General features: G+C 46.5%; 1 protein-coding gene across 7 annotated transcripts in view; it reads left to right on the top strand.

The window, feature by feature from the left end:
- The first annotated feature begins 8,838 nt into the window (after positions 1–8,838).
- The window catches only part of Mta3 (metastasis associated 1 family member 3), a 121,002-nt gene continuing 102,267 nt past the window's right edge, over positions 8,839–27,573 (top strand). For 5 of the 7 annotated variants that reach the window (XM_052186478.1, XM_052186481.1, XM_052186479.1 and 2 more), the window contains exons 1-3: positions 8,839–8,921; positions 11,017–11,084; positions 18,279–18,372. In XM_052186478.1, the coding sequence (XP_052042438.1) occupies positions 8,894–8,921; positions 11,017–11,084; positions 18,279–18,372 (190 nt within the window). In that variant the 5' untranslated portion in view covers positions 8,839–8,893. Of the gene's footprint in view, positions 8,922–9,536; positions 9,556–9,703; positions 9,727–11,016; positions 11,085–18,278; positions 18,373–27,573 lie in introns of those variants that run through there. The other 2 variants (XM_052186484.1, XM_052186483.1) reach the window with 2 other exon arrangements.

Below are 27,573 nucleotides of genomic sequence, written 5' to 3' on the forward strand. Positions count from 1 at the left end.
CCTCTCCTTCAGTCTCTGCTCCACACTTTGTATTTGCTCCCGTGAGTATTTTGTTCTTCTTTGTTCCCTCTTCTAAGAAGGACCAAAGCTTTGGTCTTCCTTCTCCTCCTCTTCCTCTTCCTCCTCTTCCCCCTCCTCCTTTTTGTGTTTGGTTTTTTTTTTTGTTTTTTTTTTTTTTTCTGAGACAGGGTTTCTCTGTGTAGCCCTGGCTGTCCTGGAACTCACTCTGTAGACCAGGCTGGCCTCGAACTCAGAAATCCGCCTGCCTCTGCCTCCCAGGTGCTGGGATTAAAGGCGTGAGCCACCAAGGCCCAGCTGCCTCCTCCTTCTTTTTAAGATTATTTATTTTATGTACGTGATAACACTGTCTCCATCCTCAGACACACTAAAAGAGGGCATCAGATCCCATTATTACAAATGGTTGTGAGCCACCATGTGGTTGCTGGGATATGAACTCGAGACCTCTGGAAGAGCGATCAGAGCTCCTAACTGCTGAGTTCCAGCCCAAGTCTTCCTTCTTGAACTTCATGTGGTCTGTGAATTGTATCTTGGGTATTCCGAGCTTTTGGGCTAATATCCATTTATCAGTGAGTGAATACCATGTGTGTTCTTTTGTGACTGGATTACATCACACAGGATGATATTTTCTAGTTCCATTCATTTGCCTAAGAATTTCATGAAGTCATTGTTTTTAATAGCTGAGTAGTTGAGGACCAGCTATACTGCTTCTGGGCATATACCCAAAAGATGTTCCAACCTATAACAAGGACACATGCTCCATTATGTTCATAGCAGCCTTATTTATAATAACCAGAAACTGGAAAGAACCCAGATGTCCTTCAACAGAGGAATGGATACAGAAAATGTGGTACATTTACACAATGGAGTACTACTCAACTATTGTTTTGTTTTCTAATCCTGATTTTAATCCCTTTATTATTCATTCACTATTATCATATATATCATATATTTATCTATTAGTAGTGTTTGTTTTCCCCACTAAAATGCACATTCAGGAGACAAGTACTTGGTTCAGCGTGGTCTCTGGTGTATCTACAGTGCTTCTCTCTGCATTCAGTGTGTATTTGTTGGTATTTGGTTAAGGGAAATGGCTTCTTTTCTTTTCTTTTCCTGGGCATAGCAGAGCACACCTGTAATCTCAGCATGTAGGAGGGAGAGGGCAGCTCAGTTTGCACAGCAGGTTCCAGGCCATTTAGGATCCCCCAATTTAAATAAATAGAGGCTGGGGAGGTGGCTTAGCTGGTAAAAAGGTTGCCACACAAACGTGATGACCTAGTTAGGATCCCCAGAACCCGGGCAAGGCCTGGGTACATTGGTCCTGTTTCTCTAACTCCAATTCAGGGCAAGGGAAAGGGGAGGGCTGTCGGACTCAGATAGAGCTGGAGCTGGCTGATTCTCTAGCTGAGTCAGTGAGTGCGCGCACTCCTCCCTAAAACAAAAGAAAGGACCGGAGATGCTTTTGCTAGTGCCCATCCTGCACCATGAAAGCATGGACTGGCGTCTGAGGGGCTGAAGGGTCCCTGACAAAGAAACTCTTTAAGGCGTTAACTGGGCCACCACTACAGTGCTACTGCACAGGTGTGGTGGGGACATATAGCTTGTATTCCAGAGAAAGCATTCCACTGACGGTTCTCTCTTCGCTTAACAGAAATGTGATTCCTTCCTTCCTTCCTTCCTTCCTTCCTTCCTTCCTTCCTTCCTTCCTTCCTTCCTTCTTTCCTTTTTTTATCCTTCCCTTTCTTTTTTTTTTGAGACAGTTTCTATGTGTAGCTCTCTCTGTCTTGAAACTCATTCTGTAGATCAGGCTGGCCTGATCTCTCAGACTGAGAGAGATCTGCCTGCCTCTGCCTCCTGAATACTGAGACTAAGCCTGGTGAACCCAAGTTTTTTGTTTTGGTTTTTGCCATTATCACTTATCACTGTCAGTGGAATGCTTTCTCAGGCAGGAGAGACACTAAGACAAAGAAATTGTTTCTGTGATGTGGCATTGGGTTGCTGTGTATGTCCCTCTCTTTTATTCTCTTATTTGGTTTACTTTTTTTGTTGTTCGTTTGGAGAGAGCATTTCATGTAGCCTAGGTGTGCCTAAAACTCTCAGTGTAGCCAAAGCCTTTAACTCATTCTTCACTGTCTCACTCCTGTACGCTGCAATTATAAATAGATGGGCTATCGCATGCCCCAACCTGGCTTTTCCTTTTTCTTTTTGTGGTGCTGAAGAAAGAATGCAGAGCCTTGACAAGGGGAGGGAATGTAGCCCTCTGACTTCAGGCATTTGTTTTTTGGGCCCTTTTGTATCTGTAGGCTTCGATCCACACCCCCTCCCTTCATAATACCTTCTCTTCAGTGATGTCTCTCTCTGTTTGTTTGTTTGTTTGTTTTTGGATTTTTTTTTCAAGACAGGGTTTCTCTGTATAGCCCTGGCTGTCCTGAAACTCTGTAGACCAGGCTGCCCTTGAACTCAGAAATCTGCTTGCCTCTGCTTCCCAGAGTGCTGGGATTACAGGGGTGTGCCACCACCTCCCAGCCCGGCCAGTGACGTCTCTTAATCTATGTCTTGACCTTTGTTTTTGGATTTAAGGCCTATTCTAATCCAAGAGGAGCTCATTTTGATATTTTAACTTAATTACACCAATAAATGGTCTTTTTCCAAAGAAGGCCTTAGTCCATCTCCAGCAAGATGGTCTTTTGTGTTCTCCCCCCATGGACAGGCGCCATTCTCCCACCACACTGTCTGAGGGTGAGGGCGCACGGGGAACCAGATTGCCTCTTTTAGGCTTTGGTCCCTTCCCCTTTCTGTTGTTTTCCCCTCTCTGGCACAGGGGTTACGAGAACGGAGGGTCAAGGCAGGACTCCATTGGGGCATACTCTGTACTTGTTTCTGACCACAGAGAGAGAGAGGGGGGCAGCCCTGGGCACTCTGTCCTGGGCAGTGACTTGGATGGCAGCTCATGGCCTACCTGTTTGCACATTTAGACCTTGATTTCCTTCCCTGGGCAGAACCCAACCTGTTAAACCTGTTTCTGCTCTTGGGAGCTTGGGAGCTGCTGTTTCCCCTGGGGCCAGGGCTTGGCTTGCTTTAAGACCAGACAGGTTGGGCTGTGGGCTAATGGTAACTGGGAAGACAAAGATTCCTACTCTGGTCTTTCTTTTACAGTCCAGGCCTAGACACACAACTCTTCCCTAAAGAGGATCCATCTATTAGACAGTTCCCCAAAGGCACACAGGACCAACATGCACATCACCACCAAACCTGGTCTGGTCTCAGCTCCTGTATCCTCCCAGTACTCAGGGACACACCTACCTGTCTCCAACCAGTTGCACAAAGGGCTTTCCTTTTGATCCAATCTCCCTGAAGCCTCCAGATCTCATTGTTCCTTCCCAGATGGGCTCCCTCCACGTCTCCCTCCACCTATTGCCTCTGCCCCAGGCTGGACTAGCTCTCCCTTTCACCTACCCCATGCTCCTCTTCTTCTGTCCAGACGGATCCCTTCTTCTCTGAGTTATTCTTGGTGTGCTACAGCCTGATTCTTTCCTTTTTCTTTTTTCTTTTCTTGAGACAGAGTCTCTCTGTAGTTCTGGCTGTCTTAGAGCGCTCTATGTAGAGCAGGCTGGCTTCTAACTTACAGGAATGTTCCTGCCTCTGCCTCCAAATAGAGTACTAGGATTAGGGGCCTCTGTGACCACACCAGGCTCTGATTCATTCTTGCAAACATCCTTGCTACAGCACCCATTGCCTCCTTGAATCTTTACTAGAGAAGGAAACTTCCTGGGGCTAGGACCATATGGCTCAGCCCACTCCCCTCTGAGGGCATTAGAGAAATAAACTGAATCTCTGCCAGGCCTGGCAGTGTCTGTTTTTAATCCCAGGGCTTGGGAGGCAGAGGTGGGAGGGGCTCTGTGAGGCCCACCTGACTACACGGGATCACTGCATCTCAAAAAGAGGAAAAGTAAGCCCTCCTGGAACGGGCCTGGGAAGGGATGTTCCCAGCCAGGGATGGAAGGGATAGAGCTGTGACTTCTGTAACCCCTGTGCAGGTTCCCTTCCCCTAGGGACATTCTTGTTTTGCTTGTTGATGTCACACACCTTTCTTCTAGGATTCATCTGTCCATTTTTACAGCTGAGGGCCTCTCTAAAATATCTGAGACAGGCTGGACTTTTCCAAAGGAATTTGCTAAAAAACAAAGTAAGTTAATGAAAGGGAGGGGATGATAAATCATAAAAAACACAAACAAGATACTTTTTCTCCGGAGCCTGGGCTCCAGCTTCAGATTAATTATACCCAAGGCCCCCAGGCTCCTTTCCTGGGTTCAATATCACACGGCTCCCAGACTGCGGCAGGCAGAGCACAGAACACTCTTCCTCCCCACCCCCAAGAAAAATCCCGTGCCTGAAGAGAAAATCTAAAGGAAAAAACCCAAACCAAAACAAAAAGAACTCCATTCCTAAGTTGAGACAAAACCCAAATTCTCTCTTGTATGTCCTTCTTTCTTTTGTTCTTCCCTCTCTTTTACTGTCTCTCATCTGTCTGTCTGTCTGTCAGTCTATATATCTAGGTCTATCTATCTGTTGGCTTTTTTTTAAACAGAATTTCTCTGTGTAGCCCTGGCTGCCCTGGACCTCGAACTGCAGACCAGGCTGGCTTCAAACTCATAGATGCCCCTCTTCCTAAATGCTGAGATTAAAGATGTATGCCACCATGCCTGTCTCTTTTCTTATTTTTATATTTATTTGTGTGTGTACACAGGTGTATATGTGTGAGCATGTTTATTCGTGCGCATGTGTTTGGTCATGTGCGTATACATGTGTGTGCATATCTGTATACATGTGTGTGTATGTATCTGTGTGCATGTGTGCATGTGTGTGCCTATGTGTGTGTATGTGTTTATGTGTATGTTTGTGTGTATATTGTGTGGGGGACATGTTGTGAATACACCTGTGTGTGTGTGTGTGTGTGTGTGTGTGTATATGTATGTGTGGCATGCATGGGTATATAACATGCATGTGGAAGGTTGGAGAACAATTTTACAGAAGCTGCTTTTCCTTCCATCATGTATGCCCAGGGACTGGACTCAGGTTCAGACTTGGTGGCAAGTACCTTTACCCACTGAGCTTTCTCAGCAGAGGCACTGTCTCTTCTTCTTTGTCTTTCTTTCAGATAAGGTGTCATGTAGCCCAGGCTGGCCCTCCTGCCTCTATCTCCCGAAAGCTAAGATGGCAGGCATATGCCACCACACCTGGCTCATTTGCAGCTTTCTTGCCACTGAAGGAGTGGGTTTACAGAGACAGACAGAGGGGACACTCTGGACCTCAAGCAATGTGTTTCTTTAATTACAACGGCCATACTAGGAAGTTTTGTCCATGGGAAGATCCCATTTTCTCTGGGGTATCTGAAATGCTTTAGGAGACATCTCTTCTTTAGGTATGCTTGAGAATGGTCAGAGAGAAATGTGATATAACAGACACATGTGACATAACATTTGACATTGCACCTGGCTTATTCAGTGCTGGGGATGGGACCCGGGGCTTCATGTATGTTGGGTATGTATTCTGGCACCCGAGCTACGACTTCAGGCCCCATCTATTTATTTATTTTAAGACTTATTTTTATTTATGTGTATGCTTGTGTGCTTGTGTGCAGGCATATACATATGAGTGTAGGTCTGTGCAAAGGCCAGAAGGAGATGTTGAATGCTCTGGAGCTGGAGTCACAGACAATTGTGAGTCCTCTGATATGGGTTCTTCTGGGATCCTAACTTAGGTCTCCTGGCACAGCATCAGTGTGTGCTCTAACTGCTGAGCCGCCCCTCCTCCCCTATTCTTTTAGATACTGAGCATTTCCTATCTAGAGGACCCTGGCTTGGAGCTGGAGGTAAGAGGGGCTTAACACAGAGACTCTAGGGGAGGCCAGGGAGCCTGGGCTGGCCACCATCATTACTTCCTGTTCTGACCCAGGTTTTCTAAGTCTTTAATGGGGGCTCCAGACTATGGCTGCTTCTAAGGAGAAACGCCGAGTGTGGACAGGCATGGGAAAAGTTCTTATCATGTTTCACATACTTACTGTGGTAAGTATAGATACCTCAAAACCTGAGGAAATGGAACAAACAGACAAGGAAGTAATGAGAACACAGAAATACTTTGAGGAAGGATTTTTTTTTAACTTATTATTTTGCTCTTGAGATGGAATTTCACGCAGTCTAGGATGGCATCATGAAATTGTGTAGCTAAGGAAAACTTGAGCTTCTACCTTCCTCCTTCCTACCATCTTCCTACCTCCACTTTCAACCCAAGGACTGGGTGCAGGGATTAGAAGCACAGGCTATCATTCTTAGTTTATTCAGTAGTGGGAGTCTAACCCAGAGTTTCATGTATGGGAGGTTCTAGTCACGTTTTATCCAGCTATAACCCAGCCACAGAGCCCAGGCTAGCCTCAAATTTACTATGCAGTTTGGGATAATCTAGAATTCCTGCTCTTCCTGCCTCTTCTCCCCAACTGGGCTTTAAGAATGAATGTAGGCTATGATGTGCATGTGTGTGTGTGCGCGCGCATGTATGAAGGCTATGATGTGCTTGTGGGGCTCTGGGGACAACTTTTGGGAATTAATTTTCTCTTTCCACTGTGTGTGTGTTTCAGGAGCTCAAGCCAGCAGCCTGTCCGCCAGCCTCCCCCCCCACCCCCAGCTGCCTCCTATGCACCCCCAGCCCCACTCTGGTTCACGTATTACTTAAAAATAATGAGAAAACCTTCTAAAACTTATGAGCCATTTCTTTGAATTTTCAGGCGACATTCTTAGTAGAAGACAGACTTTGTGGTTCATACCGCTGTGGGCCAGAGGGGTTAGTTCTGATGCCGGAACACTATTCCAGGTGAATTATTCAGCTGCTGTGTGTCAGTTCAGAAATGGAGAGTGGTGTCAGATAAGTCACATTATATTTTTGGTGGGATCCCCAGTAAAAGATTTATGATAAATAAAAGCTATGCTGTCAGTGTACCAGGGCTCTTTTGTTTTCCTCTCTGGGCCAGCAGGACTGTGGGCTCACAGTTGCGTGCTACAAATGAATCCGAGGCTTTCCAGAGTACAAAGGTATCTACAGACACCTGCTATTTGCATGGTGCTTTCAGCTGTCTGGTTTACAAATCATCCTCAGATATCACAATCGATCCTTAGCACATCTGTGCAGCGGTCTCTGTTTTATAGATGCAAAAACAGGCCAGAGAACAACCAGTGTAATATTGGCCAAAGTCCATTTATTTATGCCTCAGCTATTCATAAAGTGATTTTTCTTAATATTATATGATAGAGGAACATTAACCAAAATGCAGTCTTCTTTTCTGGAGATGACTCCTACCCTGGCACAGACCTTAAAATCAGTGTCACCAGGCTCTCCAAACCCATAATACTAGGCCAATGTTTATTATGCAACAATGTCTGGGTGTAACTTGGACTGCCTTGGCTTTCCTAAAAGAAGTTATGTGTTCATTGGGGAAAGCCAGACAAGAAGATCTTGCTCTGTTTCCCAAGCTGGCCACAAACTGGAGAGTCTCCAGGCTTAGCCTATGGAATACTAGGGTTACAGATGTTTACCACTATGAGGACCTTCTATATTCGAAGCCTCTTAGAGGCTGTGAGGAATGTGAAAGGGGGATCTACTCAGCATGGGAAAATTAACCATTTTAAGAGCTTTCTAATGGGGCATGTTTTTCCACACCTATAATACAATCCAGCACTTGAGAGGCTGAGGCAGGAGGCTACAAGAGCCAGCTTGAGCTGAGACCCTGCTTAAAACAAGTAACGTTGGTGAGATAGCTCAGTACAGCCAGACCTGACTATCTGAGTTCAATCTCTATTCATATGATAGGCCTACACATATATATCATAGCATTCATGCCTTCACATGATAGATGACAGATAGATAGATGGGTAGATAAATGGATGGAAGGTGAGTAAATAAATGTATTAAAAATTAAAAAACAAACCAACAAACATGAAAAGTTAGTATTATAATTGAGTGACTAGCCTGTGTCAATCCCATTAATGCAAAAAAAAAAAAAAAAACAACCAAAAAACAAAAAAACAACAAAAAAAAAAACGGGGTTTGGGGGTGAGGGTGTCCTTTTTGACATAAAACTAGTTAGCTGACTAGCAACCCCAAACTATTAGACACGACATTGTGGAAACCATGTTCTTCTACCCGAAGGTCTCTCCAGGTCAAAGCACACACTGTACACAGAGCCTGTTGAGAGGTAGGGCGGGAGAATGTGGGGGAGTCGGTTTTGTTCAGCTCAGTTTTGGCACAACTATGACACACCTGACAATGTGGTTGGGGTGAGAAAGCCAGCTTCTAGCTGGGTAGGGTCTTCTTGGCCCCAGGGCCTGTAGGCTCTAAAGCCACCAAACATCCTCTCACCACGAGGGAGAGAGGCAAACAAGCATCTGTCGCTTGCATTGGCTGCACCGGAGAGTTGTACCCAGAAGGGCGTTCATGTGCTTGAGGTCACACATAGAGGGGTGTCCCTGGGGACAGGAACAGGAAAGGAGAACCTGTCCCAAGGTGGACAGGTGACGCGTGCCTGAACCTCTGTCCCCACCCTGGTTCTTCCACTGCTCCTGACCCTGGGGGGTAGGAGGCTAGTGCGGGTGGCCCCGGGGGGTCTTCGGCCCCCTGCAGCCCGTCGCCCCGTACCGACTGCGCTCCGGCCTCCCGGGCCCGCTCGGCGTCGCTCTGCCGGCGCTGGGGGCGGGCACAGCCCCCTCCCTCGGTGTCCCCTCCCCGTCCCTCCCCCTCCCCCGTGGCGAGGCGGCGGCGGCGGTCGAGGCTGAGGCGGCGGCGGCGGGCGGGGCTCGGCTCGGGCTCCGCGGGCGGGCGGGCGGACATGGCGGCCAACATGTACCGGGTCGGAGGTAGGAAGGCTCGCCCTTCCCGGCCCGTCGGGGAGCGGGCGGTGGGAGCGGGGGTCCGGGCGGCGCACGCTTACTGCCAGCGGCCCCGGGAGCCCGGGCTGAGGGCGCCGCGGGAGGGGCGCAGGGGGCTCCCCACTTCCACTCCCCTCCCCCACCGCTCCTGCCCGGCGTCTCGGAGCCAGGCCTCTTCCGGGGACACGCATCGGACACCCCCTTTACGAACGCCCCAAAGGGACAGGGCCTGGGCAAGCCCCCTAGCTGAGTGGCCTTTCCCTCGCGTGGCTTTCGGGCACTGGGGAGGCTGGAGCACTGCCCCCCCACACCCCGCTTCTGCTTCTGCGTTAGTGTGGGCTGGGGGCGATGGTGGCCCAGATGGGGGCACAGCTGGACAGGCCTGTTTACAGAGCCTGGGCCCTGCATCGGCGCTGCTTCACCCCCATTCCCCTCGGTTTCTCGTTCAGCCCCCCTAAGAGTGGGGCTGTGCGTGGGGCCAGGGACCGCAGCCCCAGGTGGGGAGTAGAGCTCAGCCTGGACATTGGCTCTGCTGTCTGCCTTCCCAGCCTTCCGCAGAAGAGAGAGAAATAAGGTCAAACAAACTTTCCCTGCTCACGACGCCCTCCCTCCCTCCTTCCTGGTAAAATAATAATTCAGATAAGTGGCGTGTTTGTGAGTGAGACTTGCTCTTCCGTCTCTGCTCATTAGCCGAGCTCCTGATGGAGGATGGTGGGGAATGGCCGGGCTAAATGAGGCCACTTAGCAGCAGAGAGCCGCTAAGGTGGACCGTGACTGTGCAGTCTAGTCCCAGGTAAACACATAGTGGGAAGTTTCCAGCCACTCTGTGGAGGAAAAGCCACACTTGGAAAAATCCTGTACGTTTACTTACCATGCTTTCTTTATAAGAAGGGTCTAAATGGAGTGGAATCAAATATAATAAAGGGATTAAAAAAATCCCTACACCTAGGGATTACTCAAACAAACCAGGTAGAGTAAGGAAAAGTTTGTTACCTGGCCTTCCCTTACACACCCTGCTCGCACTTTTTTTTTTTTTAAGTTGATGTTCGAAGTGAATTTGGGCTGGTAAAGCCTTTCTTTTTCTCCTAATTTGTCTTAGGTCAACGATTATATTTAAGAATCGCTGTTCAGGGCTGGTTGGATTAGAGTGGTGAGGAGCTGGGGAGGTGCATTAGTGAGCTCTGATACTTAGTGATGAGGGAGTCTGGCTATCATGTTGTGGTGGGGTTGTTTGTTTGAGGCAAGGTGTCTCTTTAGGCCTAGCCGCCCTAGACCTCACTTCTAGACCAGGCTGGTCTCACAGGGATCCCAGGCTGGCCTCACTGTGCTTGCCTCTGCCCCCAAGTGCTGGGATTTAAGACCTGTGCTTTTTGTTGTTGTTTGAGGCAAAGCCTTGCTCGGGGCTAGCCTCTGCTTCGCCGTCTGGCCTTTGTTTCCTGCTCCCCCCAGTTACAGCAGTCATGCTTTCTTCTTCTTCTTTTTTTAAATTTAAGAATTAATTCAAGGGTGGCTATTGTGGCACATGCCAGTAAATTCACCCTGTAAGAGTAGGGGCAGGAGGCTTAGGAGCTAAAGGCCAGTCTCAGTGACTTCGACAGTTCTTGCCAGCCTGGACTGTTATTTCTAACAGAAAAAGAAACTTAAGCAGGATGTGGTTCGTGGTACACACCACTAATCTCCGCACTTGAGAGTGTGAGGCAGGAGGTGGGTGTTGAGTTCCAGATGAGCTTGGGCCACTTAGGCAGAAATGAGAATTCTAGGAAAGTAATAAACTTGGAACAGCTGGTAGAGGTTGCCTTACAGTGGATTAACTACTTCTGAAGGCGGATCGCCCTGTGTAGAGTTGTAGCCCAAGAGATTGTTGCACACCTTTAATCCCAGCACTCCAGTCCTGGGCAGAGGCAGGCAGGTCTCCATGAGTTTGAAGCCAGTCTGGTTAACAAGGCAAGCTCTCTGAGACATCCTTGGCTATCTAATGTGACCCTGTCTAAAACAAAAAGAAAAACAAACAAAACCTAAAAACTGCTCTGAGCCGTCAAATGGGAACGTCTTGCTGAAAAGGCCTGTGACTTTTCGTTTGCAGATTATGTTTACTTTGAGAATTCCTCCAGCAACCCGTACCTGATCAGAAGGATCGAGGAACTCAACAAGGTGAGTGGGAGTTGCATCGACTCTTGAGCGCTAAGGTGGTTTCCTTTTAAGGGTTACTGGGTAAAGGGCCTAGGAGGTGATTTTTACTTTCAGTTCCAGACTAATTACAGAGTTCTGCAGGTGTCTGAATATTTGTTTATAAAGATTTTTGACCAATGGTACTGAATAAAAGATTGCAAGTTTCTCCAAACTACAATCCTTGACGATCAGGCCAGTTGTGTAACTTGACTCCTGTTCATATTTAGGGCTGTACTAAGTATTTTTGTTTGTTTGAGCTGGGCTTTCACTGACTTCAAAAATCTCAATCCTCCTGCCTCAGTTTCCCAAACACTGTGTTTCACATCTGCGGTGAGTTAATCCCTTCCTCCTAGCTTTAGAAGGAAGAATCTAATTGGGAGTGGTGGTTTACGCCTATAGTCAGGCACCAAAGTTAGCCTGGGCCCCAGCCTGGGCCTTGTCTCAGCCTCCTCCCCTCCCCTCAGCACACAGAATTGTAAATGAGTCTGCGCGATACTAGCGCTTTATATCTAGTTTGGGTCTGTCCTGGGTTGTATTACTGAGACTGCCTTAAAAAAACAAAATGAGGGGCTGGGGAGATGGCTCAGTTGATTGCTTGCTTTCCTTGCAAGCCTGGGGACTTGAGTTCAATTCCCAGAATCTGAAAGAAAAACCGGTTTAGTGGCTCAGGCGTATAATCCTTGCCCCAGGGCTCACCAGCCAACCAGGTTCCAGGCTAGTGAGAGACAGAACTCATCTCTCAAAAATGGAAGGAAAGAGAAAAGGAGCTGGCCAGAGCAGAAGCCTTTAATTCTGGCACTAGGGAGGCTGGGGGTGGGGGGCGTGGGGCCGATGGGCAGGTGGGTTTTTGAGGCCAGCCTGGTCTACAAGAGATCCAGGACAGCCAGAATTACACAGAGAAACCCTATCTCAAAAAATCCAAACCGTCTGGTAGTGGTGGCGGAGCACGCCTTTAATCCCAGCATTTGGGAGGCAGAGGCAGGCAGATTTCTGAGTTCGAGGTCAGCCTGGTCTACAGAGTGAGTTCCAGGACAGCCAGGGTTACACAGAGAAACCCTGTCTCGAAAAACACCAGAAAAAAAAAAAAGATCCAAACCAGCAAACAAATGAACCAAAGTACTTGATGAATAGTAATGCTATGTATTAGCATATATGTGAGACAGTTTAGAGCCTCATTAGTTCAACAATTGTTTACTTAATGTCTTTTTTTTGAAAGATTTATTTATTATTATATTTAAGTACACTGTAGCTGTCTTCAGACACACCAGAAGAGGGCGTCAAATCTCATTACAGATGACTGTGAACCACCATGTGGTTGCTGGGATTTGAACTCAGGACCTTTGAAAGAGCAGTCAGTGTTCTTAACCACTGAGCCATCTCTCCAGCCCCTACTTAATGTCTTTAACTACATGGCAACCACTTAGCCTAAAATACTTAAAATGTATTATTGACTGAAACAAAAACCGCAGTACACACTGGTTTAGAAAAACAGGTAATGAAAATAAACCCAATGTAGTATGTATAAATTTATATGTATATGTGGTTTTCTCCATGTTCTTCCTCCAAAAGATTACTGGTACTTCATCTGAGTACAGATTAGGGGAAAGTGAAAAGAGAACTTTCCGATGTTTTGGCTCTGGTTTCTGGTTTTGAGACAGGGTTTCTGTTACAAAATATAACAAGCTTCCTGATGCCACCCCACCCCCACCCCCTAGGGTAGATGGGAGGGTGGGTGGTACCTGGTGGGCTCATGCCAAGGTACTCCATGAGAAATCACACCACGCAAGAAACCTGGAATAAAGGAGGTAGGGGCTGGAGAGGGGTAGAGACGGGTGGAGGCAGGTGGACGGGAGCAAGAGGTTTGAGAACAGAGGACAGAAAGGGGGAGACTGGGCTCTGCCGCAGCACCTGGGAACTGGGGGAGAGAGAACTGGGGTGGCTGGCGGTCCTTTCATAGGAGGCCTGCACCTGGGAGCAGGCCATCGAGGCAGGTGGCGGGTGATGACCTAAGCTTGCTAGGTAGGTCCCTGGGAGGAGCCTAGCAGAATCGCCTGTAAGCCAACAGTTTTCATGTAGCCCAGGCTGGCTATCAACTCCTGTGCTCTAGCCTGGGCTTCTTCAGTGCAGGGGTCAGAGTCCTGAATCACATACAGCAAAAGAAGCGCAGAAGATGTTCGATACCGAGCCATGTTCGTCAAGAGGTTTTAGTTTTGAACTTAAAAGTTCCAGACTTTTAAGAAGACTGTTCAGGATCCTGGGTTTTGTCACCCTCCTAACTCAAAAGAGGCAACACATTTGAATTCCAGATTTCGTGTTTACAGAGCACAGTCCTGTGTGTGACATTTTAAATTTAGCACATCTGTAATTTTATTTTTATTTGTAGGTCTGTGGCTAATGTCCTCATCTCTTAAATACCTGCTTCACATCACTTACACTTGTCCAGTGTGTGAAACTGCCAAATACAGTCCAGTGGGTAGAGGACCTACCTGCACACGCAAATTCCCGGGTTCCGTGCCCAGCACAGACACAGCTAGGCCTGGTGCTGCAGCACGCCAGTAATCCCGGTCCAGAGGAGACAGAGGCTCCCAGAGAGCTCAAGGCCAGCCGGAGAGCATGAGACCTTGTCTCAGAACACAAAATGCCTCCTGCTTGCTTTATCCATTTCATTTATCACCTTCAAATATTTAACTCAAGGCCGTGGGGCCCCGTGGTACAGCTTTCGCTTACTATTTCTAGAGCTGTGTGCCCTAGCACTGTATACAGAAGGAAAAAAATATAAAAGGAGAAGAGAGGACTGGCGAGGTAGTTGGTTCAGCCAGTAAAATTGCTTACCACCAAGCCTGAGCACCTGAGCTGGAACCCAGAACACACACACACACACACACACACACACACACACACACACACCAGGAAAACAAAGGTTGAGCCTACATAGTTTATTTTTTGAGACTGGATCTCACTATGTAGTCCTCACTGGCCTGGAACACCCTATGTAGACCAGGCTGGCCTCAAAAATCACAGAAACCTTGCCTCTGTTTCCTAATTGCTAGTATTGAGGGTGTGTGTCACCACGGCTGGCACTGAGACACGTCTTGCTGTTTACCATGTTGCTCTGGAGTTTTCTTGGTGGCTCATGCTGACCTCAAAGTTTTTTTTTCTTTTTTAAAGTTGGGTCACTCCAAGTTCAGGCTGGCCTTGAACTAACTTTGAGGCAGAAGTGGGTCTTGAACTCCTGATTTCTTTTTGTTTTGTTTTGTTTGAGACATGGTTTCTCTTTGTAGTCCTGGCTGTCCTGGAATTCATTCTGTAGACCAGGCTGGCCTCGAACTCCTAAATCTGCCTGCCTCTGCCTTCCAAGCACTGGGACTAAAGGCGTGTGCCACCACCGACCAGCCCAGCCAGTGATGTCTCTTAATCTATATCTTGACCTTTGTTTTTGGATTTAAGGCCTATTCTAATCCAAGAGGAGCTCATTTTGATATCTTAACTTAATTACACCAATAAATGGTCTTTTTCCAAAGAAGGCCTTAGTCACTGTCTCCAGCAAGATGGTCTTTTGTGTTCTCCTCCCATGGACAGGCGCCATTCTCCCACCACACCGGCTGAGGGTGAGGGCGCACGGGGAACCAGATTGCCTCTTTCAGGCTTTGGTCCCTTCCCCTTTCTGTTGTTTTCCCCTCTCTGGCACAGGGGAACTCCTGACTTCTTAAATGCTGGAATCCAGCAGTGCTCCCACGTGCCTGACCATGCTGTGGTGTTTAGCTAGATCTTTAGCTTCTTAGCTCTCCCTTCCCGCCTACAACCACACTGCTCAGTACTAAATCCTGAGCCTGGAACCTTGCATGTTTTTGAGACAGTGTTGGTAGCCCTGTTGGCTTGAAGTCTGCACTGTAGCCAGAGCTGGCCTCAAACCTGGGGCAATCCTCCTGCCGCTGCCTATTGAGTGCTGAGATTATGGCTTTGGAGTTATACTGAGTTACCACACCTGCATATACAACCTTTTGTAAATTATTCGCAAAGATTCCCTTGAGCCATTTCACAGAGTCTTAATCAGGACCCTCCAGCCACTTGGGAACTCTTGGCAGTAGGCATGGAAATTAGGAAGCTTTCCCATTGATTTCCCCCACTCCCCATTTGGAGTATTGGAAATTGAGCCCAGGGCCTTGGACATGCGAGGCCAGTGCTATAATACTGAGCCGCGTTTACAGCTCTGGCTTTTTGTTTTTGTGTTGGGACAAGGGCTTGCTGAGAAGCCCAGGCTTGCCTTCAGTTCTTGATGATCTGTCTGTGTGATCCCCTAGCAGTGGTGACTCCCCGAGCTCAGAGTTAGCTCTCAGCACTCAGAACGCATGCACCCTCAACCCCTCCACTCACTGCAGTAGACCCTCACCTTGGAAACTGGACCGAACCCACCACGGCTCAATGGGTCATTATGTAGGATAGCAGAGCTTCAGAGAAATGGTTTATGTGTCCTCTGGAAGGGAAGAACCGTGGTGTACTGTAGGCCTGAGGAGGAACAATGGCATTGTAGTCCTGAGGGAAGAACAGCCCTGCACTGTTGAGCAGCTCAAGTCAGGAGTGCGTGCCCAGGATGAGGGCTTTGTTGTTGGCGATCGAACCCAGTCTCTGCACATGCTAAGAGTACACCTTGTCCCCAAACCACACCCTTTAGTCCTGAGGACATTATTATTATTGTTTTTGTTATACTTTTGCCTGCATGTATGTCTTTGTGAGGATGTTAAATCCCCTGGAACTGGAGTTACAGACAGTTGTGAGCTGCCATGTGTGTGCTGGGAACTGAACCAGAGTCTTTTGGAAGTGAGCAGCCAGTACTCTTAACCGCTGAACCATCTCTTCAACCCCAAAGAGCCCTCCCTCAGGGTTTCTCTGTGTAGCCTGGCTGTTGTGGAAATTGCGCTGGAGATCAGGCTGGCCTTGAACTCAGAAATCCACCTGCCTCTGCCTTGAGAGTGCTGGGACTAAAGGCGAGCGCCATCATGCCCCAGCCCCCTCCACCTCTTTTTATGTACAGGTGTGATGCCTCTTCTTGCACTGGGTAAGCGGAGGCAGGAGGATTACCACTTCTAAGCCAGCCTGTGTTATGTTGTGAGATCTTGACTTAGAAACAAACAAACAAAAAAAAAAAAACGTTTAAAATACAAAGTAAAGGAAGAAATGCTCTGAGCAACATCTTTGTCCCTGCAGCAGGTTTGTCTGAGAATTTAATCATCTTTGTAGAGCCTTGCTGTTAGGAGAACACACTAATGAGACACAGACGAGAAAAGCTTAGAGTAGAGCTCTAGATTTTATTTACATGGAAATATCGGCCTGTTCATTTAGCAGATTGCTGGCTCATTGCTTCTGGAGGATGAGTTTGATCACAACATTATGAAATATATTGGCATTTGGATAGGAATTTAATATAATTTCAATTTGAAGGGGCACTATCTCTACAGTGCCGTTTCTCCCTAAAATATTGCTGCTGATCTTAGTAAAACTGACAAATTTATTATGGTATATGTTCTTTATATTTGAATATATCTGTAAGTCCAGATCCATTTTGAAACGTGTGCCACATTTGTTAGAAATTGGACATTTCAGTAGCATTATATTGTAATCTATGTGTTTTTTATGAAGAGCTCGTTCCCTAGCGAATGGTTGACCCGCTTGAAGGCTGTAGAATTTATAGAGAATAGTCTAGGAGCCTGGGCCTCAGCTGCAGTAAATTAAGCCAAGCAGGGCGCTGACTATTCTAGACTAGTCAGAAGACAGAAGTGCTTCAGGGATGGGAGCTTACAGTTCTGGGTGTTCTCCTATGTGAAGGTAAACTACGTATATTGACTATGCAGAGGGTGTTTTTATTTTTATTTTATTTTTTATTTTCTATATTTGTTTACATTCTAAATGATTTCCCCTTTCCCAGTTCCCCCCTCCCCATATGTCTCATAAGCCTTCTTCTCTCCACCCATTCTCCAATCACCTCTCTCCTTTTTCTCTGTCCTGATACTCCCCTCCAATGCTAGATCAAGCCTTTCCAGGATCAGGACCCTCTCCTTACTTCTTCATGGGAGTCATTTGTTATGCTAATTGTGCCTTGGGTATTCAGAGCTTCTGGCCTAATTAATATCCACTAATCAGAGATTGCATTCCATGTGTATTCTTTTGTGATTGGGTTACCTCACTTAGGATGATATTTTCCAGTTCCAACCATTTGCCTAAGAATTTCATGAATTCATTGTTTTTAATTGCTGAATAGTACTCCATTGTGTAAATATACCACATTTTCTGTATCCATTCCTCCATTGGGGACATCTGGGTTCTTTCCAGCTTCTGGCAATTATAAATAAGGCTGCTATGAACATAATGGAGCATGTGTCCTTATTGCATGCTGGGGAGTCCTTTGGGTATATGCCCAGGAGTGGTATAGCAGGTTCTTCTGGAAGTGTCATGTCCAGTTTTCTGAGGAACCGTCAGACTGATTTCCAGAGTGGTTGTACCAGCTTGCAATCCCACCAGCAGTGGAGGAGTGTTCCTCTTTCTCCACATCCTCGCCAACACCTGCTGTCTCCTGAGTTTTTTAAACTTAGCCATTCTGACTGGTGTGAGGTGAAATCTCAGGGTTGTTTTGATTTGCATTTCCCTAATGACTAATGATGTTGAGCATTTCTTAAGGTGCTTAGAGGGTGTTTTTCCAGGTCTGTCCTGCATGCTGGCTCCAGCCTCTGAAGCTTGGTGATATTACACTTAATCTGTGCTGTCTGCGGGTGGGTTTGAGGGGGTAGCTTTCGATGTGGCTTTATTATTGGAGGGATTAATGTGTCTGGTATGGCTGTGCATGCCTGAGGAAAGCGGGGAGAAGAGGGCAGTGAGTTGAAGGGCAGCCTGGGTTACGTGAAACCCTGTGTCATCCACACACACACAGACTAGGGGGAGCTCTTCTCCCTTTCCTCCTGTCCACTTTCGCTGTGCTAGTTTCCTTGAGACAGTGTCTTGCTCTGTAGTCCTGGCTGGTGTGGGACTCTGTGTGCATCCGACTGGCCTCTAGCTTTGAGCAATCCTTCTGCCGTAGCTTCCCGAGTGCTGGGATTATAGGCAGGCGCCGCCACACCCAGCCTTTAAGCACTTATCATTTGATACTTCAGGTCCCATATGACTTTTATTCTTCTTATTTCTTAGACCGCGAGCGGCAATGTGGAAGCAAAAGTAGTCTGCTTTTATAGAAGACGCGATATCTCCAACACGCTTATAATGCTCGCCGACAAGCATGCTAGTAAGTGAAATGGTTTTCCTGTAGCTCAAGAGGAAAGCGTTTTTCATGATGTAAGGGAGTGTTTTCTGTTACCATGAAGTTTACATTTGTTTTTTAATTTAATTTTTGTTTTGTATATATGGGTGCTTTGAATATACATACATTTATATATATATATATATAGTGTACCACATGTAAGCCCAGTGCCTTCAGAGGCAGAAGAGGGTGTAGGATCCCCTGGAACTGGAGTTACAGATGGTTATGAGCTGCCATGTGGGTGCTGGGAATTGAACCCAGGTTCTCTGGAAGAGCAACCGCAGCTAGTGCTTCAGCCTTGGAGCCAATGCCCTAGCCTTTTCTTTTTAAAACTAATTGTGCGTGCGTGTGTGCACATGCACACGCACATGCATGCACGCATGCACGTGATCATGCCTTAAGTGGAGAACACCTTTCAAGAGTCCTTTGTCCTTCCACCTTGTAATTCCATGGATTGTCAGGCTTGGTAGCAACACCTTTATCCCTTGAGCCGTCTGGAGGAACTCCCTTTCTTCATCATTTAATTTTCCTTGTGGTTTAAGTTTTGGGGTAGTGTTTGTCTTCTTTCTTTCTTCTGTTTATACTGAGACATAATTTATATATGCTGATATGATTTATATATTTATAATATTTGTATGTGCGTGTGTTAGGAAGTGAATTCAAGACCTCGTGTGGGCTAGGGAGGTGCTCTGCCTCTGAGCTACAATCCCAGACCACACTGTTTAGAGTATATCATGCATATTTTTATTAAATTACCATACTGAAATAAAAAAGATTTGAAAGTTGGCATTAGCAAACCATCAGGGTAGTAATTTTGTTATTGTTTACTTTCAATAGTTTCTTTGTGGGGTGTAGATTTGAGGCAATTTTACGTCATTGTGAGGTGTTCAATGGGAGATGGGGATACTTTTCTCTCTAAAATAGCTGGGCAATATGTTAATTTTTTTGTTTGTTTTTGAGCATCAACTTTGTGTATACTCATGATTTTCTTGCCTCAAACCTCTTAAATGCTCCAAATATAGGTTTGTGTTACCATACCCAGCTAATATTTGCTAGATAATTTTATTCCTATTATTATATATTTATAGTATTGTATATAAGAAACTAAAATTTTGCTAGAAAAAGTGCTAAATTTTATTTAGATATGCAGAATTCTTATAGCTAGTACACTTGGTGGTTTCTGTGTTTTGGTTTGTTTGTTTGATTTTTGTAGCTTAAAATGTGAGTGTGTACATATGTGGACCAAAGGCCGACACCGGGATGTTGTTTTAGTTGCTTGCTGCAATTAAACACTGTGACCAAGAAGAAAATGTTTAATTAGGCTTACAGTTCCAGGTTAGAGTCCATGGGCTTTGAGAAGTAGCAGGAGGCAGGTAGCAGACATGGCAGGGCAGTGATTGAGAACTCAACTCGCGCCGGGCGTGAGTTCCAGGACAGCCAGGGCTATACAGAGAAACCCTGTCTCCAAAAAAGCAAATCCAAAAAAAAAAAAAAAACCCAAAAAAAACCCCACTCAACTCACATCTTTTTGGGGGGAGGGGCGGGGGGTTTTGAGACAGGGTTTCTCTGTCTAGCCCTGGAACTCACTCTGTAGACCAGGCTGGCCTCCAACTCAGAAATCCACTTGCTTCTGCCTCCCAAGTGCTGGGATTAAAGGTGTGAATCACCACTGCCTGGCTCAACTCATATCTTGAGCCACAGACATGAAGCAGAGAACATAATGGAGACGGCCTGAGTCTTTTAAAACCTTAAAGCCAGCCCTCAGTGACACACTTCTGCTCCCAGGGCCACACCCCTGAATCCTTTCCAAACAGCTGCACCAAACCAGGGACCAGGGATTCAAACATTATGAACCCGTGCGCCACTCTCACTCATGCTGCCATAGGGGTCTTCCTATTTTTTTTTTTTCTTTATTGAGCTTAGTTTTCATATATTCCAGGTTGGTTTTGAACTTACTATATGACCTTGAATCCTGATCTCCCGGCCTCCACCTCCCGCGTGCTGGAATCACTAGCGTGCTCCACCACATCTGGGAGTTTGTTTTTTTTGGTTTTTTTGGTAACTGTCCAGCAGTCATGGGCAAACTGGGTTTACTTGAAAGGGAGCCTGGAATTAAGGTGTGGGGGGAATGGAGCCAAGACAAAAGTTCTGATCAAGGCTCAAAGTTTCTTTTTCAGTTCTGCATTTATATACATAAAGACCCAGCCTTAGTTTCAGCTGGGGTCTGCTTCAGCAGTCAGTCAGTCTTGTTTTTTCAGGAATACTATGGATGTGGTAAACAGGCGTCTCCCACCTGGCCAGAAGACCACTCCCGGTGGGCTAGGTAACTGTGGCAAAACAAGGTCTGATTAGCCTCTTGGAAGGGTACAGTTGTTCTTTGTGTCTTTGAGACAGGGTTTCACACTGTACTGCAAGCTTGTAGCCCAGGCTGGCCTCAAACTCTTGATAATCTTCTTGTCTCATCTTTCCAGTCCTGAGGTTATAGGTGCGAGCCGCTAAGTCTGGTCTGAGTTCTTCATGGAGTCACAATGCTTAATCTCCCTCAGATGCTCACTTGGCAAAGATACTCTTCCATTATGCAGCCTGTCTGTTCATTCTGCTGGTTTCCTTTGCTGTGAAAAAAGCTTTTTAATTTTATGCAGTCCCATTAGTCAATTCTTTAAAACGATCCTTTTTTTCTTGAGACAGGGTCTCCCTGTGTAGCTCTAGCTGGCTTAGGACTCTCTGTGTAGACCATGCTGGACTCACGCCCATCAGCCTGTCTCTGCTTCCAGAGGGTTGGGATTAATGGCGTCTACCTTCGTTAGTCAAACCTTTTCTTTTTCTTCCTTTTGTTTTTGAGTCAGAGTTTTTTTCTGTAATTCTGGCTTTCTTGAAACTAGCTCTGCAGACCAGGCTAGCCTCAAACTCACAGACGTCCTCCTGCTTCTGCCTCCCGAGTGCTGGGATTAAAGGCTTGCACCACCACTGCCCGGATAGGATCTTTTGTTTTATGTGTCTTAGGGTTTTAGTGTTGTGAAGAGACACCATGACCTTGACAACTCTTATAAAGGACAACATTTAGTTGGGGCTGACTTACAGGTTCAGGAGTTTAGTCCACGATCACCATGCCAGGAAGCGTGGTGCGTGGGGACACGATGCTGGAGGAGCTGAGCGTGCTACATCTGTATCTGCAGGCAGCAGAAGGAGGCTGTGAGCCACACTGGGCTGAGCTTGAGCATAGAGACCTCAAAGCCCGTCAGCACAGTGACAACACACTTCCTCCAACAAGGCCATACGTACCCTAACAAGGCCGTACCTACCCCAACAAGGCCGTACCTACCCCAACAAGGCCATACCTACCCCAACAAGGCCATACCTACCCCAACAAGGCCAAACCTACCCCAACAAGGCCGTACCTACCCCAACAAGGCCATACCTACCCCAACAAGACCATACCTACCCCAACAAGGCCATACCTACCCCAACAAGGCCATACCTACCCCAACAAGGCCATACCTATTAACAGTGCCACTCCTTATGAGCCAAGCATTAGAACATGGGGGGTCAGGGCATTCCTTAACAAACCATCACAATGTGTATGCGTGCTTTGCTGCATGTATGTATGTGGACTACACACGTTCCTGGTGCCTGAGTTCAGAAAAGAGTGTCAGCTTCACTGGAAGTAGAGATATGGGTGGTTGTGAGCTACCATGTGAGTGCTTCGAATCCAGGTCCTCTGGCAGAGCAACAAGCGCAGTAACCCCTGTGCCCGCTCCGTCCCGCAGTCATTCTCAGGGTTATTTCTTGAGCTGTTGAAGGATTTTCTGCAATTCCTTGCCTAGATCTCTCAAGGTATATTCTCTGATTTTCCTTTCAGGTTGCACATTAAGGTCTTTGGTCTAGTTTGAATTGCTGTTGTACAGGGTGAGAGAGGGCTCTAGCTTCATTCTGTATCCAGTTTTCCCAGCATCCTTTGAGGAAGAGGCTGCCCTTTCATCTTAGCTAAAACCTAGGTGATTGTTAGTTGTGTGGGTTTGTCTTTTTATTTTATGTAGAAGGGATCAGATCCCCCTGACTGCAGCTACAGACAGCTGGCGCTGCCCTGCGGTTGCTGGGAATCCCCAGGCCTCAGGAAGACAGCCTGTGCTCTTTCCACTGGGCCGTCTCATCCATCAGCCGTGGGTTCTCTATCCTATTGTATTTGTCTGTGCGGCTGCTGCACCGGCGCTTGCTGACTTGCTACTATGGCTGGTGTACTCTGAGGTCAGATATTTTGGTTAGCTCCAGCTCCTCTTTTTCCCTCTGGTGACTGGGTATCTAGGATTGTGCTTTGGTTTCCGTGAGGGGTGTCATGGGGACGTCATGGGGGTTGGGCTGTTGGCAGATCACTTCAGGTCATACAGCACAGGCCGCCTTTGGGTCTCCGATACCTTCTTTACTTTATGTCTGTCTTTTAGTTATTTTTATGACTGGGTCTCATGTCTGAGCTGGCCTCAGACTTGCAGTGGAGCTGAGGATGCCGTGGACTTCTGAGTGTTTGGCCTCCACTTCAGGAGTCTTGCATCACAGGTGGGAAAGGCGGCTGTGCGTCTGCCCTTTCTCACCTCTTCTGTCATGTTATGGCAGTGTCTGTCTTTTCAAATTCTTTCAGGCTTTTTGTTTGCCTGCTTTTTTTTGAGACAGGGTTTCTCTGTGTAGCCCTGGCTATCCTGGAACTCTATAGACCAGGCTGGCCTCAAACTCAGAGATCCACCTGCCTCTGCCTCCTGAGTGCTGGGATTATAGGCATGTGCCAGCATTGCCTGGCTTTTTTAGTTTTTTATTATGAATGATATGGGACTCTGTGAGGCTTTTTCTGTGTATGCCGGGATGGTTGTTTAACTTTTGTCCTTAATTTGATTTATGTGCTGTGTTTTATTTGTTGATTTCCATGTGGTGAAAGGGGAATTCTTGAAATGAAGTTGACTGGATCTCGGTGTGTGATCTCTTTAATTTTTTCTGACTTTGGTTTGAAGGCATTTCAGTTCTCTCATTTGCACTGGTGGGGTTCAAGCACTCGGCCCTTTTTGCTCCCTGCTTTCCCAGTGGCTTGTGGGTATTTTATTGAGAATTTCTACGTTCATCTGGGGAACTGGGCTAGAGCTTTTTTTTTCTTTGTTGGTGTGTATTACTTGATTTTGGTGTTGGTAATCTTGCCCTCACTTCTTTCAGGAATAGTTTGGGGACAGAAGTTCTTTCTCTTCCTCCTTGTCATTTCTCTTAACTCTTTGTTGCCTTTTTTGTGGGGTGAGGGTGGTACGGGGTCTCCTGTGCCACTTCTTGTCTCTTTGTCTCACCTCTAACTCACTGTGTAGCCAAGGACAACGGCTAACTTCTGACTTGCCTACATGTCCCTTCCAATTTTGGCAGCACAGGCCTGTGCGACCTTACCTGTTGACGACGAGGATCTAGCCCAGGCTCTGTCTAGTCAAGTGTTCCACCATCACCAGCCCCCTCTGGCTGAAGACCGAGCCCACAGTCAAGCGCTCTGCTGTCTAGTTGTACCCCCAGTCCCTCTCAACCCCCAAACCCCAACTAGATCTCAGAGCTTTGCTCATTCTCTCTCAAGGTCTGCTAGCAGCCAGGGTGACTCTGCCTGCTTCTGGGCTGTCTTTTGTTCAGAGAATGCTGCTACCCCACTGTCCTCGTTTGTTACGGCTGTGGCCCTCTGCAGTACCTTCTTCAGTCCTAGCCTTGCCGTAGGAAGAGTCGCTGTCAGACAGTCCTTATGCTGACTCCAGGCCTGAGAGGCCTGTGGGTTTCTCTTGCTGTTAGCAGGCTTCCAGGCTTAGCTTGTGCTTGTGGCTTCTGGTTCCGTCCCTCTGAGGAGCTGAAGCCCGAGTCGCGTGTTTTCCCTGTTTGTCACTTTATCTGTCTGTGCCTTTCAGCTGCCTGGTCACCTATTTATTTATTGATTCTAAGACAGGCTTTCACTATGTACAATTTACAGAGATCAGCCTGCTCTCTGCCTCCCAAATGCTGGGGTTACAGGCCTGTACCAGCACCCCTGATGCCATATCTACTTTGAAGACTTTATTTCCCGGGCTGGAGAGATGGCTCAGAGGTTATAAGAGCACTGGCTGCTCTTGCAGAGGACCTGGGTTATATTCCCAGGACCTACAGGGCTGTGCACAACTATTTGTGACTCCAGTCCAAGGGATCTGATGCCCTCTTGTGACTCCTTGGGCACCAGGTACACACGGTATACACACATACACGTAAGCAAAATACTCATGCACAGGGAATAAATACGTTAAGAAAACCACATACAAGCCGGGCAGTGGTGGTGCACGCCTGTAATCCCAGCACTCTGGGAGGCAGAGGCAGGTGGATTTCTGAGTTCGAGGCCAGCCTGGTCTACAGAGTGAGTTCTAGGACAGCCAAGGCTACACAGAGAAACCCTGTCTCGAAAAAAACAAAAAACAACAACAACAGAAAGAAAACCACATACACCTATTCATACATACATACACTCCTGCACAGAGAAAGAATACCTTAACAAAAGTGTGGGGAGGTGCACTCTCCTGTGCTGCGTACCTGCTCCTCGCCACGCCCCGTGTCGATGTCACACCCTGTTTCCATTGTGTCTCAATTTGCTGAACCCTGTCCTTATCTAAGTTTTTTTTTCCCACAAAATGTGTTGATGCTAAATGTTCTAAACCTCTGCATTCCTTGAAATGTCTTTATCATCATATGTATCGATAGTTTGGGTCTTTATAGAATTTTAGGTTCAAAGTATTTTTCTCTTAGAACTTTGAAGAAATTTGCTTATTCTGGAGTATCATTGTTAAGTATATGTCAGACTTAGTTTTTGTTTGTTTGTTTATAGCCAGAGTCTCTTTTTTTTTGTAACCCTGGCTGTCCTGGAACTGTAAGTAGACTAGGTTAGCCTCACAGAGATCTGTCTGCCTCTGCCTCCCCAGTGCTGCGATTAAAAGGGTGGGTCACCACACCTTCCTCAGTAGATTATTATTCTTTTGTAGTTCATGTTTTTTTCTTTTCCAGTGGTTTTTTTCCTTTAGCATAGGCATTTTGAAAATTTACCAGAATGTCTGTGTGTGAGATTTATGTCAGTAAGCTGTGGTGTATCTTTGGTGACATTTCTGTTCATCTCTGGAGGGTTTTTTCCAAGACACCTGTTCAGTGAGATCTCTTTTGTTATGTGAAGTCCTTTTGTTAATTTTGTGTTGTCGTTACTGTTGTTCTTTATTGTTCTGTCTAGAGACAGAGTCTCACTGTAAAGCCCGGCTGCCAGGTCACGTAGCCCAAGCTAGCCTCTAACTCATAGCTGACCTCCTGCCTCAGATACTGAAATCAGGGAAGAAGTGTGTAAGAAAGAACTTGGCTCCTTACAGTTGACAAAAGCCTGCTCTAGTGAGCCTCATTTCTCCTTTCTGATCAACTCTAAGGCCATGTTGGGTGTCTTGGTACCGCTGTACTCTGGGCTCTTGGGAGGTGGAGGCAGGAGGATTAGGAGTTCAACCTGGTCTGGAGTACACAAGACACTGCCTCAAAAAATAAAAGTCACCTGAGACAGAGTGCTAGCCATGCCCTTGGTGACACCTTTCGGTTCTTTCTGGACTGCTTTCTGCTACTTGATTGGAGTTGGCATAAAATCTATTTTCTATCAGAGCATTAAAGCAATAAACTTGCATCTCTGGGGTTATTTTTCCTCTTGCTATTTTATGATGTTTTTATTTTTGTGAATGACATTTTATAATTAGCAGTTATAGTGGGTTTGTGTCTCATTAGCCAGATTATTATCAACTGTAAATATTACAAAGTTTTAGTATTTGACAAGCTAATTATGCTTTATGGTATATTTTCTTATTGATCTGTTCTTTCAAATGCTAACGGTTTGTTTTTCAAACAGCAAGTACTCTGTTCCTACTTTAAAATTTATGTCACGTTGCTTATTGATCACCCAATGAGGTATTCTAGTAATTGGGTAATTCCTAAGTCTTTTTTTCAAGGCTTGGTGTTGGTTTTACTTTTATAAATGTGACATGATTTATGGGTTGGAAAAACATGTCCCCCTCGAGTTTTGTATTTCCATGAGTTGTTGAATGAAAGCCATTTTTATAATTAGTGGAGCTAGTCAAATTTCCCACAGGTGATCTCTTTAGTTTGGTTCTGTTTTTATGAGATGAGGTCTCGGGATGAGGTCTAGATTTCACTGTGTAGACCTGGCTGGTCTCACACTTGGATCATCCTCCTGCCTCTGTCTCCCAGTACTGGGAATGTGGCTCCTGGTTCTCTCTGTCAAAAGGAAGTCTTCTGAGGTCTGGGACACAGGTGAGCTGGGCATTGCTTGCCTAGTGTACATGAAGTCTTGGCTTCAATCCCCATTATTCATAAACCAGGACTGTTGGTAATGACGATGCCCGTCAGTCACCCCAGCAATCGGGGGCAAGAGGGCCAGAAGTTCAAGGCCACCCTAGCTACATAGCAAGTTTGAAGTCAGTTTGGGCCACTTAAGACCCTGTTTCCACATAAAAACAAAAAAGAAAATAACAACAGAGAAAATATTTTTATTGAAGCAGATAATTGTCTTAGTCATTGTTCTATTGCTGTGAAGAGACACACGGCTAAGATAACTCTTGAAAGAAAAAGCATTTAACTGGGGCTGACTTACAGGGTCCATCATCATCATGGCAGACAAAGGGTATCACAGCAGGCAGACACGGTGCTGAGAGCTCAGCCTGATCTCAGGGGAGAGAAAGAGGACAGACAGACAGACAGCAGACAGACAGACATGGCCTAAGAACAGGAAAAAGAAAGTCAAGGAAGTTTAAACTCCACTTAAGGGTTTGGTCTACAAACATACACATATCACACATCACATATCACACACACACACACACACACACACACACACACACACACACACACGATATTATAGCTATTACTTCCTATTATTGAAGCTGTTCTCAGGTCCACAGATATCAGGGTCCCTCTGGCATCTTTTTATGAGAAGTGTGTAGCAGAGAGAACCCCAGGCAGTGGTTGGTGAGAGGAGAATTAGAGTCCATTTTCCACACTGTGTGAGGGAAACCATCTTGATGAAACAGTCTCCATGCTCCCTAAGTGAATCCTGGCTTAATTATACACTGGAATTCTGTGCAGACATTAGGAAGAACAAAGTACCAGGCATAAAGCCGCCTA

Source organism: Apodemus sylvaticus, chromosome 6 (assembly GCF_947179515.1).
Source record: "Apodemus sylvaticus chromosome 6, mApoSyl1.1, whole genome shotgun sequence".
Classification (NCBI taxonomy): Eukaryota; Metazoa; Chordata; class Mammalia; order Rodentia; family Muridae; genus Apodemus; species Apodemus sylvaticus.